Source organism: Mastomys coucha, unplaced genomic scaffold (assembly GCF_008632895.1).
Source record: "Mastomys coucha isolate ucsf_1 unplaced genomic scaffold, UCSF_Mcou_1 pScaffold6, whole genome shotgun sequence".
In the NCBI taxonomy this organism is placed as follows: Eukaryota; Metazoa; Chordata; class Mammalia; order Rodentia; family Muridae; genus Mastomys; species Mastomys coucha.
In genome coordinates, this window is record NW_022196912.1 from 95,729,694 (window position 1) to 95,743,892 (window position 14,199).

The 14,199-nt window shown below is 48.9% G+C and overlaps 1 protein-coding gene across 1 annotated transcript in view; it reads left to right on the top strand.

The window, feature by feature from the left end:
• Plekhd1 (pleckstrin homology and coiled-coil domain containing D1) overlaps positions 1-8,537 on the top strand; it is a 30,606-nt gene extending 22,069 nt beyond the window's left edge. Inside the window, exons 7-14 of the mRNA XM_031355910.1 lie at positions 910-1,004; positions 2,156-2,249; positions 3,516-3,694; positions 4,141-4,273; positions 5,541-5,685; positions 6,111-6,260; positions 6,506-6,864; positions 8,124-8,537. Coding sequence (XP_031211770.1) covers positions 910-1,004; positions 2,156-2,249; positions 3,516-3,694; positions 4,141-4,273; positions 5,541-5,685; positions 6,111-6,260; positions 6,506-6,672 — 963 coding nt within the window. The 3' untranslated portion in view covers positions 6,673-6,864; positions 8,124-8,537. The remainder of the gene's footprint in view (positions 1-909; positions 1,005-2,155; positions 2,250-3,515; positions 3,695-4,140; positions 4,274-5,540; positions 5,686-6,110; positions 6,261-6,505; positions 6,865-8,123) is intronic.
• Positions 8,538-14,199: the final 5,662 nt, after the last annotated feature.

Genomic DNA, 14,199 nt, shown 5'->3' on the forward strand with positions numbered 1-14,199 from the left:
CAAAGCCAATGGCAACATCACAGTCCATAGGCAGTGCCACTCCCGAGCAAGGACTCCATTATGCTTGAGGACAAAGCCCCCAGGTGACTAGGGAGTCACCCGGAACTGGAAAGTGAAAAGCAGATGCAGAAACAATGTTACCACAACATAAAGGGCGGGGAAAAAAAAGCAGTTGACATAAAAACACTGAGCCAGACTAATACCTAATACTACCTCTACTTCCTAATACCACCTCTACAGACCCAGGGAAAATAGGACTCCTAGCCCACAGGTTCCAACTTGCTGTGGGGAACATTCAAGCAGCCTGGCTTCCCTGAAGGGACTGGTTTGGCCCCCTGGGGCCTGTCCTCAGCCACCTGGCATTCTTACTGCCTTAGGGCTGAGGAGAGGGAAGCTGTAGACCTGACTACTCACGTGAGCCTTGAGGTAAAGAACACCTTAACTCTGCCTCTTGAGTTGGGAATAGCTTGTCTTTGACAGTTTACCTGATGCTGCTCAGTGTCCTGGGAATATAGACTCCACGTTTTTTGTTATCAGCGTGCGTCTGTCCGTCTGTCTGCCTCGTGTGTTCCATTCTCGAGGCATAACCACCTCACCTTAAGGTGTTGGTCCCTAGAGTTGCCCAGAAGAACAACATCCAGAATTAGTCCTATCTGCCAGAGGACCCTTATTGGAATCGTGTCTAAGCCTGTCCTTCCTCTAGCTAATGGTTTTCATGGGCCAGGTTCATCATACTCTTGGGCTAGACGAGGCTGTGCCACTGAGTGGAGCCTGGACTCTTCAGTTCTCACAAGTTTGGCTTTATGTCCCGGACTGAGCCAAATCCAGACTGAGGATCCCCTGGCCGAGTGAAGGGAGCCTGGGGACTCTGTGCCTGCTGTGACTTTCCCCTTCTCCCCCTCTCTTCAGGAGCTTGAGCGCCTCAACCAAGTGCTGGAGGCAGAGAAACAGCAGTTTGAGGAGGTGGTTCAAGAGCTGAGAGTGGAGCAAGAGCAGATCAAGAGGTGATGGTGGGCCCTGGGAGGGGCGGGCCCTGGGAGGGGCAATGAGGGGATGCCCTGACCCTGGGAGGGGCAATGGTGGGGGGAATGGTCTAGCCCTGGGAGGGGCAATGAGGGGAGGAAATGCCCTGGCCCTGGGAGGGGCAATGGAGGGGATGCCCTGGCCCTGGCAGACTGATGTTCATGCAGACTAGGCTTTTACCTGGAAACCACTTTTGGCTTGGTCTTCCCAGTGCTCCAGGCCTTGAGTATAACCAGAATAATATTGGGCCTTGTCAGTGCGTCACTGCTGCTCATTGATAATGGTTTCTTGCAATGGTGTGGACAAGAGTATGGGGCATGGGTAAGAGCCGGCCAGTCTCTTCCATGGAACAAGCTCCTCCAATCTTCGTGAAAGCTCCTTACCCAGGTTACTAGCCACAAGCTACCCTGGCCTAGAACTGCTGTCTGTTAAGATCCCCAACACTCTTCATCTCTCTTGGAGTCCTTTCACATTTTAGCTAATGACACCTTGGGATCTTCAGTCTGATGTATTATGGACAGATCTAGTTGCCCGTTACAAGCATTAATTGAATTATAATCTCATGAAGATAGGGCATTTGTATATCCCCAACCCCGGTGACTCGGGTGTAGTCTATCCCGAATTCGGAAACTATTGCTGAGGTTGACGGTGCTCGTCGTCATATCCTCATCATCATACTCACCGCCCACCACCATCATCATCTTCACCACCACTATGGACTATCAGTGATAGCCCAGAGAAACTTACTGGTGAAGACCTTGTTAAAGGAAATCATTTAGATATGTGTTGGGGAGGAGGGTGGAATATAGAGGCTGTTTTGTCCTAATTTTTAAACTTAGCATACAAATAGGAGACTCTTCTTTAAAAAGAGAGAGAATCTACCTAAATAAAAAGCTAGACAGTCGTTAGACACTGAATTAGAAGATAAGTCCTCTGGCCTCAGGGCCTCACTCACCATCTTGTAAGTGAATCCGCCTTGCTCAGCAGCCCTGACTTCTGCTGCTGTTTTCAGTACCCAGTGTCGCAGAGCACTGGCCATCCAAGGGTCCTACCGAGCACCATCATATATGGCAGAAACGGGTCTGGATGCAGAGGTTGGAAAGCATGTCAATCCAGCTCTCTTGTCCTACAGGGAGCTAGAACTCACTGCCAGATGCCTCAAGGGTGTGGAACAAGAGAAGAAGGAGCTGAGGCATCTCACAGAATCCTTACAGCATACATTGGAGGTGAGGGGGCAAGCTAGCCGGCTGGGCTGTGTGATGCTGGATTCTCACGTATTTCCCTGGGAAGGTACCAACAGGAGAAGGAGCATGAAGGGCTGTCTTTGCTTGGCTGGGAACTCTAGTGGGCACATGAGACCCCCAAAGCATGGGCTGGTTCTTCCCAGACCCAGAACAGAAATTCTGGCTTGTCCTTGTGATGACCATGGCCACAGGAAACCAGCTTTCCGTAGTGCTGGTATTTTTAAACCAGAGGCAGGATCGATTAGCATCACCCACCACATCCTTTTGTGGTTCCTAACTTAGCTGCTCCTGGGTGAAATTGAGCATAAAGGGAAATCAACTTCCAGGTCACCGTCATCTGATACAAGAGACCGAGAGGGGGAGGGGCGAGCAGCCTGTGTCAAGGACAGAGAACAAACTTCTTAGCATAGCATGCAACCCCTCCACTCCCTGCTCCAACCACCGAGCTCATATCCCCAAGGACAATAAGATTTTCGAGCCCTGACACCTCAGCCCCAAGATTGCTTCTAGGTCACGTGGCCTTCTCCTCCTTTTCTAGAGAACTATTTGTCTTCAGACTCTTCTTTAGTCAGAGCTTCCTTAATTCTTCCAGGCAGGCATTTGCTCTGTGTCCCTGTGCCCTTTGTATGTCAGCTACAGTCAGAATAAGCACTCTGGTTTGTATCTTCGAAACTGTGGGCTTCGCTTGACCATGTCTTAACAGCATCCCAAGTGAGCGTGGGATCACGCATCCGTGAGTTGGCGTGAGTCTGCAAGAGTTTTAGTCTCCCTAGGAACTGGAGTCTTGGTTTGTTTCGCTTTTCCTGTCAGGAGGAGTAGTCATCATGGATATTTTCAATCGCCTAATTTCATCGTAGTGTTAGGATCCTAGTTGACAAATGTAGAGAATGTCTGAATGTATCCATGAACTGATCCTTCTGGAAATTTTCACATGAGCCCAATACATTTCTTTATCCTTGAGGAACAAGGGCCTCAACAGGTCATGTTACCCTTAGGCCTTGACAAGTGGCTCTCATAGGGACCATCTCTATTGGAAGTCAACATTTTATTCCTCCTTGTCTGTCTGTCTTGATGAAGGAGTAACCTGGCCATGTTCTAAGAAAGGAGAACTTGGAATGAGACATGTAAAATGCCATGATGGAGGATGGAAGAAGGAGTAGTTTACTCCCTGAAATTGTAAGAAGCCCAGGGCAGCCATGCTGGAGAGCTAGCCCCTGCTCTCTCCCATCCTTCCTGTCTTTGTGCCAGGAACTCTCCATAGAGAAGAAGAAAACCCTAGAGATGCTGGAAGAAGATAAGAACCAGCCACAGCCCTTGACCAGTCAGAGTGAGCAGCCACCGGCCAGTGATGGTCTCCATAGCAACCTCAGGCAGATCGAAGAGCGGATGCAGGAGCTTTTGGCAGAGAAGCTTCTCGCAGAGAAGCGGTGAGGCATCGCGCCCTCCAGCATCTCGGGAGCTGTGTCTGCCCTCGAGATAGACAGCTGAGCTCGAGTTCTAGCTGTCATTCACGGGATGGGTCGCTTAACTTCCTTTCTGCCTATGACCCAGCTTTCCCAGAACTGACTCGACCAACCATACAGAGCACCATCGAAACAATGGCCCTGGCCAGCCAGCCGCTTCCCTTAGCTTCTACCCATCCGACCCATGAAGAGACAGTCTCACTGGGGTTGGGGGGGGGGGTACTTATCTGAGGTCAGAAAAGTAGCAATCCCCAAACATCTACACCTCGGGCTCCCAGCACTCCACACTACCCCTCTCATCACCTATCTGACCGGATCCAGAGAGGACCCAGTCTTCCTCTAGCAGGCGCAACCCCCTTGGGAGGTGAGCCTTGAGGTGAGCCTTGGGTAAGCACCTCTCCTGTCTGCAGGATGAAGGAGAATGAGGAGCGCTCACGGGCCCTGGAAGAGGAGCGAGAGTTCTACTCAAGCCAGTCCCAAGCCCTGCAGAACTCGCTGCAGGAGCTCACTGCAGAGAAGCAGCAGGCTGAGCGGGAACTCAAGGTGTGCAACCTGCAGGGGCCTTGTGCACTGGGCCCTCCATACTCCTGGGGACTCCTGCACTTCCTTGCACTTTACAGCCACCCCCATCCTCTCTCCTAGTGTGTCCAGGTGTGAGTTCATCAAAAGAGTGGCAGTCTTTCTATCATTGGTAGAAAGTGTGGTATGGCCGAGCCCAGTCATCTCGATCATGGGTTGTAACCGCCAGGGGCTACATGTACGAATGGGTTTTCTGGAATGGGGTCAAGGTCCTGAAAAATAATTTTGGGGTACCGGAACCGCGGGAAGGGTTCATAAAAGTTAGACTAACACATGGTGTGTTTTCAGTCTGCCATCTTTCATTCAGTTCTTTTTTTTTTTTTTTTTTTTTTTTTTTTTTTTTTTTTTTTTTTTTTTTGGTTTTTCGAGACAGGGTTTCTCTGTGTAGCCCTAGCTGTCCTAGAACACTCACTCTGTAGACCAGGCTGGCCTCGAACTCAGAAATTCGCCTGCTTCTGCCTCCCAAGTGCTGGGATTAAAGGCCTAGGCCACCATGCCCGGCTCAGTTCTCTTTTGTTACAAGCAAACAGGTAGATAGGTAAAGCAAGCCCCCTCCCCCAAGTTCGTCAGCAACTTGGCCCAATCAGCAACTTCTTCTTTAGTCTCTGGAGGCGGGACTTCTGGCGTAACTAGAATTTGGAGAGAGGCGTGGCAATTAGCAGGAGGTAGGCAGAAAGGCATGGTTATCTGTGGCAAGGCGGGGTCTGAAGAATCAGCCCTCAGCTGAAGGAGGGTCACAGTGGGTAAGGCACGGAAGCAAAATGTAGAGACTGCCATCCAAGCCTGTTGAGCTCACAATGATCAGGAAAGGTGCGCCAGGTATTTTTCTCATTACTGTGATAAAGTACCTGTTAAGATCAGCCTAAGGAAGCAAGGTGTATGGGTTGAGAGGGGTATAGTCCATCCTAATAGGAAAGCATAGTGATAGGATTATGAAGCAGCTGGCAACATTGCCTGTAGTCGGGAAACAGCGAGAATCCATACCTTCTCTCCTTTCCTGTTTGTTTAGTCTGGGACCTCAACCTATGGGACAGTGGCACTCACACTGCATCTTCTACCCTCAGTTAAACCTCTCTGGAGATGTTCCACAGACACTTCCTGAAGTGTGCCTCCTAGGTGATCCTAAATCCCATTCGATTAGCAATGAAAATCGACCATCACTGAAGGCTTCTGGGGGAAGTGGAGCCAGCTCCCTGGACTCTTCTTCCCTCTTGCTCATCCCTCCGTGTAGGCCGAAGTGAAAGTACGCATGGACCTTGAGAGACGACTTCGGGAGGCGGAAGCAGCCTTGCGGAGCCTGGAACAAGGTCTCAATTCCAAGGTTCGGAACAAGGAGAAGGAAGAGAGGATGCGGGCCGATGTGAGCCACCTGAAAAGTAAGACCCTCCCTCCAGGGCTCAGCTCTAACCCCACAGCTCAGCCCCCATGAGCCCAGGTCCACCAGATCCCGGAACAGGCCTAGAACTAGTGAGGCGGTCGGTCCTTCCCGTTCCTGAAGGTTCCCATTCAGACACCTTCCTGTAGGAGTACCTTTGGGAACGTCTCTTTGTGGGAGTTGAGCCTGGAGTGAGGGTATGGAAGGAAAGCCTGGAGTTTGTCCTCTTAAAAAACAAACAAACAAACAAAAAAACAAACTCAGAGCTCTTTTCTTCTCTGTGATAGCTACAGGTTGTGGTTAGAGGAGCAGACTATGTTCTGTAAAGGGGAGCGCAACATATCTCCCACCAGACCAAACCAGTACGGAGGAGGAAAAGGACAGGCCCAGAGAAAGACATAGTCCACTGCTCCTTTCTGCCACCAGGGTTCTTCGAGGAGTGCATCCGGAATGCAGAGCTGGAGGCCAAGATGCCAGTCATCATGAAGAACTCCGTGTACATCCATAAGGCGGCCACTCGCCGCATCAAGAGCTGCCGTTTCCACCGCCGCCGGTCCAGCACTTCCTGGAATGACAGTGAGCACCCATATGCCCCTCTGGGGTCAGATGGAACCGGCTGTGGGTGACAAGGCAGGAATCGGGCAAGATAGAGAACAAATAGACAAGACTGGACAGTATGTCCTTAAGCGTGGTTCTACCAGCCTGGGACAGGAAACCAAGTGAAACTCAGCAGCATGTAGGGCTGGGATGAGGGAAGGAGGGTGGGCTCAGCATGGGGGGAGGGATGCCGTTCATGGGGGAATGGGTTTTTATCTCCACAGTGAAGCCATCCCAGTCCTTCATGACCTCTCAGCTAGAAGCCAACAACATAGAGGAGCTGAAGGAGGTGGCCAAGCGGCTAAGCAGAGACCAGCGCTTCCGGGAATCCATTTATCACATCATGGCCACCCAGCCTGGGGCCTCTGCACTTCCCCGGGGAGGAAAGTAATGGGAACTCCTCCCCTACCTCCTATGTTCCTTGGTGGGGCAGCAGGGAGGTCTGACTCCCCTTCGTCCTCTCTACTAGAACACTGCTGGGGGAGGGACGCCCTCATTCTCAAAGGAGGTGATACCCCCTCTGCCTCACCCGGAGCCCTGACCTTGGAGGTCAGAAGAGAGTATCGGATTCCCTGGAACTAGAGTCACAGATGGTTGCGAGCTACAGTGTGGGTGCTGAGAATCAAACCTGGGTCCGCTGGAAGAGCAACAAGTGCTCTTAACCACTGAGCCATCTCTCCAGGCCTGAGCCCTGACCTTGGATCTACCCTAGGTGGGGTGGGTCCACACTGGGTGCTACCTGGTTGTCATGATGAGGCCTGGCTCTTCGTAGTATCTGTTGGTCAGGAAAAGAAGTTGTCTATTCCACGAGGACTAAAAAGTTCCTCAGGTACCCACCATACACCACTGTATCCCTCGGTGACTCTGCTGTGCTGACCCTGGTCACATAACACTCCCTAAATCTCTCTTCGCTCCTGATCCTCCAGTACAACATTTGTCCAGGCCCTGCACTTATTCCATGTCCTTGGAGAGAGAAGAGCAGGCCCTAAGACACAACCCCAGGTTCACAGCACCGCATACCCTCTCTGCAGTATTCCTGGGGGCTGCCCTGGCTATAAGGCCACAGGGGCCTCCTAGTCACAAATGGGTTTCTCCATATATACCTCCAGCAACCAGCTGGAGGGTGCAAGAGAAGTGGATGATCCCACTTTGTTCTTTGTGAGCCCTGATTGAGAAATTGAGACATCATTTGGTTTCTTCTAGACAGGGTTTCTCTGTGTAGCCCTGACTGTCCTGGAACTCACTCTGTAGACCAGGCTGGCTTTGAACTCAGAAATCCACCTGCCTCTGCCTCCCAAGTACTGGGATTAAAGACACGCACCACCCCTGCCTAGCTCTGATTGAGAATTCTTGACCCCAGTTTTCCCAAAGTGCACACAGCCAGATCAGGAGTACAGAAGGTTTTGTATTATCCAGTCAGGCAGAGCTATTGGCTGCCTTAGGCTCTTGTGACCCTGCTGCCCTGAGATCACTGTCTCTCTCCCAGCTGGCTCACCTTGCTGCCTCCTCTCCTTGCAGCCGCCTCACTCAGTGAACCAATGTAGCCAACCAGGAACCTACCATGTGGGAACACGGGCCTGTGGGGAGCCAGTCACCATTGGTTGGCTCAGTGTTGTCAGAGTGACACTATCACACCAGCCTGCAGGTTTTATGGAAGACCACTACCCTTCAGGAGGCCACGGACTGAGGAATGTGTTCCTCACCTGTGACAGTCTTTTGGGCCCATCCCTCAGAAGCTGCCAAACAAGACTTGGGGAGGGGGTGGAGATGCATCCAGTGGTTAAGAGCACTTGTTTCTCTTGTGGAGGACCTAGACTTGGTTCCCAGCACGCACGTTGGTAGTTCACAACCATACATGACTTCATTTGCCAGGAGATCCAACACCCTCTCAGGGCACTCACATGGTGCATGTACCTACATGCAGACGAGACATTCAGACACATGAAACAAATCTTTAAAAAGAATTTAAAAGGGGCAGGGCGCTAAGATAGTGCTGGACCAAAGGCATCCAATTTTCTGTTCAGAAGACTTGAGGGAGGGACAGAAGTAACCCTGGGGAAAAGCCCTTGTCAAGGGCTGGGCTGCCCTGTTCTCCATGGCCCCTTCTTGGTGGGGGTGGTCTTAGGTAGGGTGTTTTGGAATCAGTGCATCCGAGTGTAAATATAAAGCTTTAAATGTGTATAAACGTGCATAAACCCACAGCTTGTCTTACAAAATATGAATGTGGAATGGACTTTGAAATGAAGACATATAAAACCAGATTACTGGTTTTGCTTGTTTTTTTGTTGTTGTTGTTGTTGTTGTTTTGGTTTTTCGAGACAGGGTTTCTCTGTGTAGCCCTGGCTGTCCTAGAACTCACTCTGTAGACCAGGCTGGCCTCCAACTCAGAAATCCACCTGCCTCTGCCTCCCAAGTGCTGGAATTAAAAGCATCTGCCACCATGCCTGGCTAGTTTTGCTTGTTTTTAAAGAATTAATAATGGCTTGCTCTTGGAGAAAATTTCAAATGCATTTGGTGCTCCTGGTCAAACTATTAACCAAGAAGGGAAGTACCACTATACAAGAATTATATCTTGTTTATTCATGCAGAATTTTAGATAGCCCAGGCTGGCCTCAAACTTAGTGTTTCAGAGGATGACCTGCTTGTACCTCCTGAGGACTGGACTTCAAGCAAACTAGGCAATACTCTACCAACTGAGCTAGTATATATCCAGCCCAATAATTTATGAAGGATGGAAACTCCCTTTGTAGACCAGGCTGGCCTTGAACTCAGATCTGCCTGCCTCTGGCTCCTGAGTGTGGGGATTAAAGGCCTGTGCTACCTGTGCCACCACCACCACCACCATAGGATAGGTTCCCATTCTCTCTCTTTTTTTTTTTAAGATTTATTTATTTTTATTATATGTAAGTACATTGTAGCTGTCTTCAGACACTCCAGAAGAGGGTGTCAGATCTCATTAGAGATGGTTGTGAGCCACCATGTGGTTGCTGGGAATTGAACTCAGGACCTTGGGAAGAGCAGTCAGTGCTCTTAACCACTGAGCCATCTCTCCAGCCCCTAGGTTCCCACTCTTAATACTTTTGTAATGGCAACTGAGTTCGTTTGGGTTTTTCGAGGCAGGGCTTTTCTATGCAGCTCTGGCTGTCCTGGAACTCACAGAGATCTACCTGCCTCTGTCTCCAGAGTGCTGGGATTAAAGGTGTGTGCCACCACTGCCCAGCAGGAATTACATTTTAATATGGATCTGGTAGGAGACAGACTCAAATCTCAGCAATGCTCTCTGAGCACAAGCACCAATTCCCTAGTTCATTTTCTCTTCTTCTCACCCTGTACTATGTTCCTATGATTCAGGCAAGCCTAGATTACCCCTAACCATAGCTAACACAGCATACACACACACAAACGTGCGCACGCACCAACCAGCATCCCTATACGAAAATATGGAGGGCTGGAATTACTTGCTGGAAGCATTGGCATGACATATAACATTAGTAGTATATAGCACTTTCTAAAAGTAACTCTTAATCATTGGCCAATTAATTAAGTGCATTACTTCCTGGCAGTGCTTTTGAAGTAGGCAGTGGAGTCATTCCTAGGGATGTGCTGCCCCCTGCAGGCCACTCATAGAATTGTGTCATCCTGTCCTGCTCGTTCCAGTTGAAAAACCCACAGCTTACCTACCTCCTATGACTGACTTCTTAATTAATTAACTAAAAACTTTGTGTTTCCACCCCGAGGTCCTGGTTGCCTCCATGTTATAAAACCATCAGGGTTTTCCTCTGACTTGAGTACAGAACAAATGCACAGCCTGAAAGAGACAGTGTGCCAGTTAGCTTCCAACACTCACACCAGGAATGGACGGTCTTCTCAGCTCTGTTTCATAATCAGAAGGAGAGGCAGAAGTGAGTTACTGGATTCCTGTTATTCAGTTAGTTTCCTGGCTGAGGGTGTGTGTCATGCAGGTCGCCCTGGTGTTTACCATTTCCCAGTATACCCAGAGGCTCCCCATTGGCCTATCACGAATGTCCCACAGTTTTAATAACTTTTCTTTTTCTTTCTTTCTTTCTTTCTTTCTTTCTTTCTTTCTTTCTTCCTTTCTTTCTTTCTTTCTTTCTTTCTTTTTCTTCCTCTTTCTTTCTTTCTTTCTTTCTTTCTTTCTTTCTTTCTTTGTATTTTTTTTTCAAGACAGGGCTTTTCTGTGTAGCCTTGGCTGTCCTGGAACTCACTCTGTAGACCAGGCTGGCCTCAAACTCAGAAATCCGCCTGCCTCTGTCTGTCTCCCAAGTGCTGAGATTAAAGGCGTGCGCCACCACTGCCCGGCTTAATGACTTTTCTTGTCTCTGTGACCAATGACCAGACATGGAACAAAGAATGGCTTATTTTGGCTTGCCATTTGAGACCCTTATGGTGGGGAAGCCATGGCAACAGAAGCTTGAGGCAGCTGATGGTGCTGGTGCCCCTTCAAATGAGAGTCTTTCTCTTGGGGCAATCTCTGCCAAGGACGTTCACAATTGGAACTCCCCACTTCTCTCCCTGTGTCTACAGTCAGTCCATAAGGGCTTTGCTCTATATTTATTGAAAAACATAAAAACATAGTACAGGAAAGGATTGAAGAACCTTTGACTTTATTTATTTGTTTTGTTTTATTTTTGAGACAAGGTTTTTCTGTGTAGCCCTGGATATCTTGGAACTCATTCTGTAGACCAGGCTGGCCTAGAATTCAGAAATCCACCTGTCTCTGCCTCCCAAGTGCTGGGATTAAAGGTGTGCACCACCACTGCCCAGCTCAACTTGTTTGTTTGTTTGTTTTTAAACCAGAGTTTACAAGGGAAGAATTTAGTTTATTGAACCCTACTGATCCAGAATAGCACTCAAAACTACAAACAGCTGTCACCAACCTATATCCACATTGTTTCCAACATTTATGCTGGGCAATTAAATAATTGTTTCCAATGCCCCATTTTTTTATGATGTTTTAACCTGCCTCTCTGTCTCTGTCTATCTCTGTCTCTTATCTGTCTGTCTGACTGTCTTGTCTGTCTGTTGGTTCCTCTCTCTCTCTCTCTCTCTCTCTCTCTCTCTCTCTCTCTCTCTCACACACACACACACACACACACACACACACACATGCACGTGCGCGCGCACACACACACTGTTCTGATTCAGGGGCATGGAAGAATCACAAAGGAGAGGGAGGAAATGTGGTCGGAGAGTAAAGTCATGCATTCAGTTTAGTTTGTAAAAGTGGGTTATAGGGCAAGTCCAAGGCCTCGTAAGGTGGGCTCTACATTGGTTTCTTAGAGCATGATGAACAGGCTGAATATACGATGTGAAACAGGTTGAGTGCATAGCTTTAAGTGGTCACCAGGCATATAATTAATTCGGTTGCAAGGCCGGCAAAAGTTCAGTCTCTGAAGACAAGAGTGTTTTCAGAGGAAGTTGTTCCCACAGCTGTCCCACTGCCTTTGTAGCAGGAAGCAGGGAGCCAGGAATGCTATTGTTTAGTATTGATTGATGTTGGTTGTATAGTGCAAAAGAGAGAGAAGCTCACCAAGATGCTAAGCCTTCATTTTCCAAAGGACCAAAAGGGCCCAGCCTTCTTGGAAAAGACTGGCACCCAGCTAGCTCACTCCAGTTACTTGATTCAAACATTATACAAAGTTAATTGGGACTGGGAAAGGTTCCAGCTACCAAAGTTATCTTGCCCTTGCTGCCTGCCCATGAGAACAGACAACCTACACAGATCTCAGTCCCTTTTGACTATGGCTTGCCCTAATCAAGAGTAAGAACTCCAGATTTGCCAGGAGCATCTCAGGACGAAGACTAGTGCAGCTGCACGTTCTCATGTGGCAGCAAGTGAAGACGTTCTAGAGAGACGTTTCTTCAAGCTTCAAACGGTCTCGAAACCATTTCTCAGTCTCTACTGATCGACCCAAACATAGCACAGGGTTTGCTGAAACACTTCACTTACAGCCAGACACAAAGGCTGTAAGTGAAGGCACTAGTCCTGTTGCTATAGTTTGGCGCTATACATTCAGCCCCAGATTCCAACCTGTAGAACGGTCCCACCCACATTTTGGGCGGATCTTCCAACCTCTAGATCATCTCGAACAGACACAATCAGAGGGGTTTTTTTCTACATGGGGATTCTAAATCCAGCAAGTTGACAAGATTAACCATCACACCCCCCCCCCCAAAGACATGTTAAAGAAAGCAAGAGACTTTGGAAGGCACAAATGTTCCAGCTTAGGAACCTGTCTCCTGTTGATCTCTGGAAGAAGGCAATACTCTCAAACCATTAATCACAGCTTAGCCGGACCTGGGCAGCCTGCTTGGAGGGCAGATACATGCCCCAGTGTCAGGAACAGCTTAGGGTTTCAAGTGTGATCTAACCAGACCGCAGCTGGTAAACTACCGGGCAAAGCAGTTGTCCGTGGAGCCCTGTGCCCCTGCCAGAGGGAAACTGCTCAGATCTCCACCCTTCTGCAGAGTCTCCCCAAAGTCAGAAACCCTACAGCTCTGACTCAGGAAAGAACTAATGGCTTTTTTCACCCCACTTCTTGTGAAGGGGTAGATCAGTAAGACTTTGAGGGAGGATAAAGTGGTTGATTCAGCCTGGTAGAAAGAGAAAGCCACTCCATCCAGTGGGGTTGAACAATGGTCCTTCAAAAGTTTAGGAAACAAACCAAGCCTAGGAATTCTGGGATAGATTTTGTTTGTTTGTTTGTTTGTTCTTGTTTTTTGAGACAGGGTTTCTCTGTGTAGCCCTGGCTGTCCTAGAACTCACTCTGTAGACCAGGCTGGCCTCCAACTCAGAAATCCACCTGCCTCTGCCTCCCAAGTGCTGGGATTAAAGGCATTCGCCACCATTGCCCAGTTTCTGGGATAGATCTTAATAAACCAAACTCCTTGGTGACCGTCTCCCCCTATCTTCACAGTTGGAAATGCAACCTGTCCTGTGTCTCTGTTGCTTTGCTTTGGGGGTGATCAGGTGAAGCCAAAGTGACTCAGGGGTTCTCAGAGACAAGCTGTATGTACATCTTCAGGGTACCACCCAGGTGACAAAGAGCAAACTACATGTTGGGATTCATGGCCCTAGGGGACCTGACACCTGCTAGTCCTGCTCTGTGCACTCAACCCCTGCCTGTTACCCTGTCTCAGCCATGACCGGTGGGATTGGAGTATCTCAAAAGAAACTGTCCTTTGCCAAGCAGCACTTGAACTGACAAGACCCCAGGAGGACCTCTCTCCCTACTTCTGTGGAGAGGTGGCCCTGATTGAGAAGGCAATGCCTCTGCTAGCCATACAGCATTGGAGGGCCACTCTTGGTGATGATTTCTGTATCTATGTATGTTTATATTGCAGGAGAGAAGCCTCTTTAATCTCATAAGGTCACATGGATGACTACGGAGTCCAGACTCTCACAATCCAGGATTTTCCTGCTCTGTAGCCTATAGAAAACTGCCTTTGACTGCCACTAGAGGTCAGGAGAGCCAGGCCCTCTCAGAGGATGCTCTGGTTACTTGAACTAAGTGCCACACTGTCCTCCAAATTATCTAAAATAGGAAAGTTTGAGCCAGGCGTGGGGCACGGCCTTTAGTCTTAGCACTGGACAGGCAGAGACAGGTGTGGATCTCTGTGAGTTTGAGGCCAGCCTGATCTACTACATAGTGAGTTTCAGGACAGCTAGGGCTACACAGTGAAACGCCACTTCAAATTAACTAATTAATTAGTTAATTTTGGCCTTGAGATGAGAACAAGAAAGACAAGGAAAATAATCAATGGAAGATGCTCATTGTCGCCTTCACCCATGTCTTAGGCCGTGTCCCCCATCTTCATTCAGTCAGCGTTTATTGTGATTCTCTGGTGTGGAGTTGTGTACCTCCATTGTCTTTTATTGGGATTTTTTTTTTTTTTT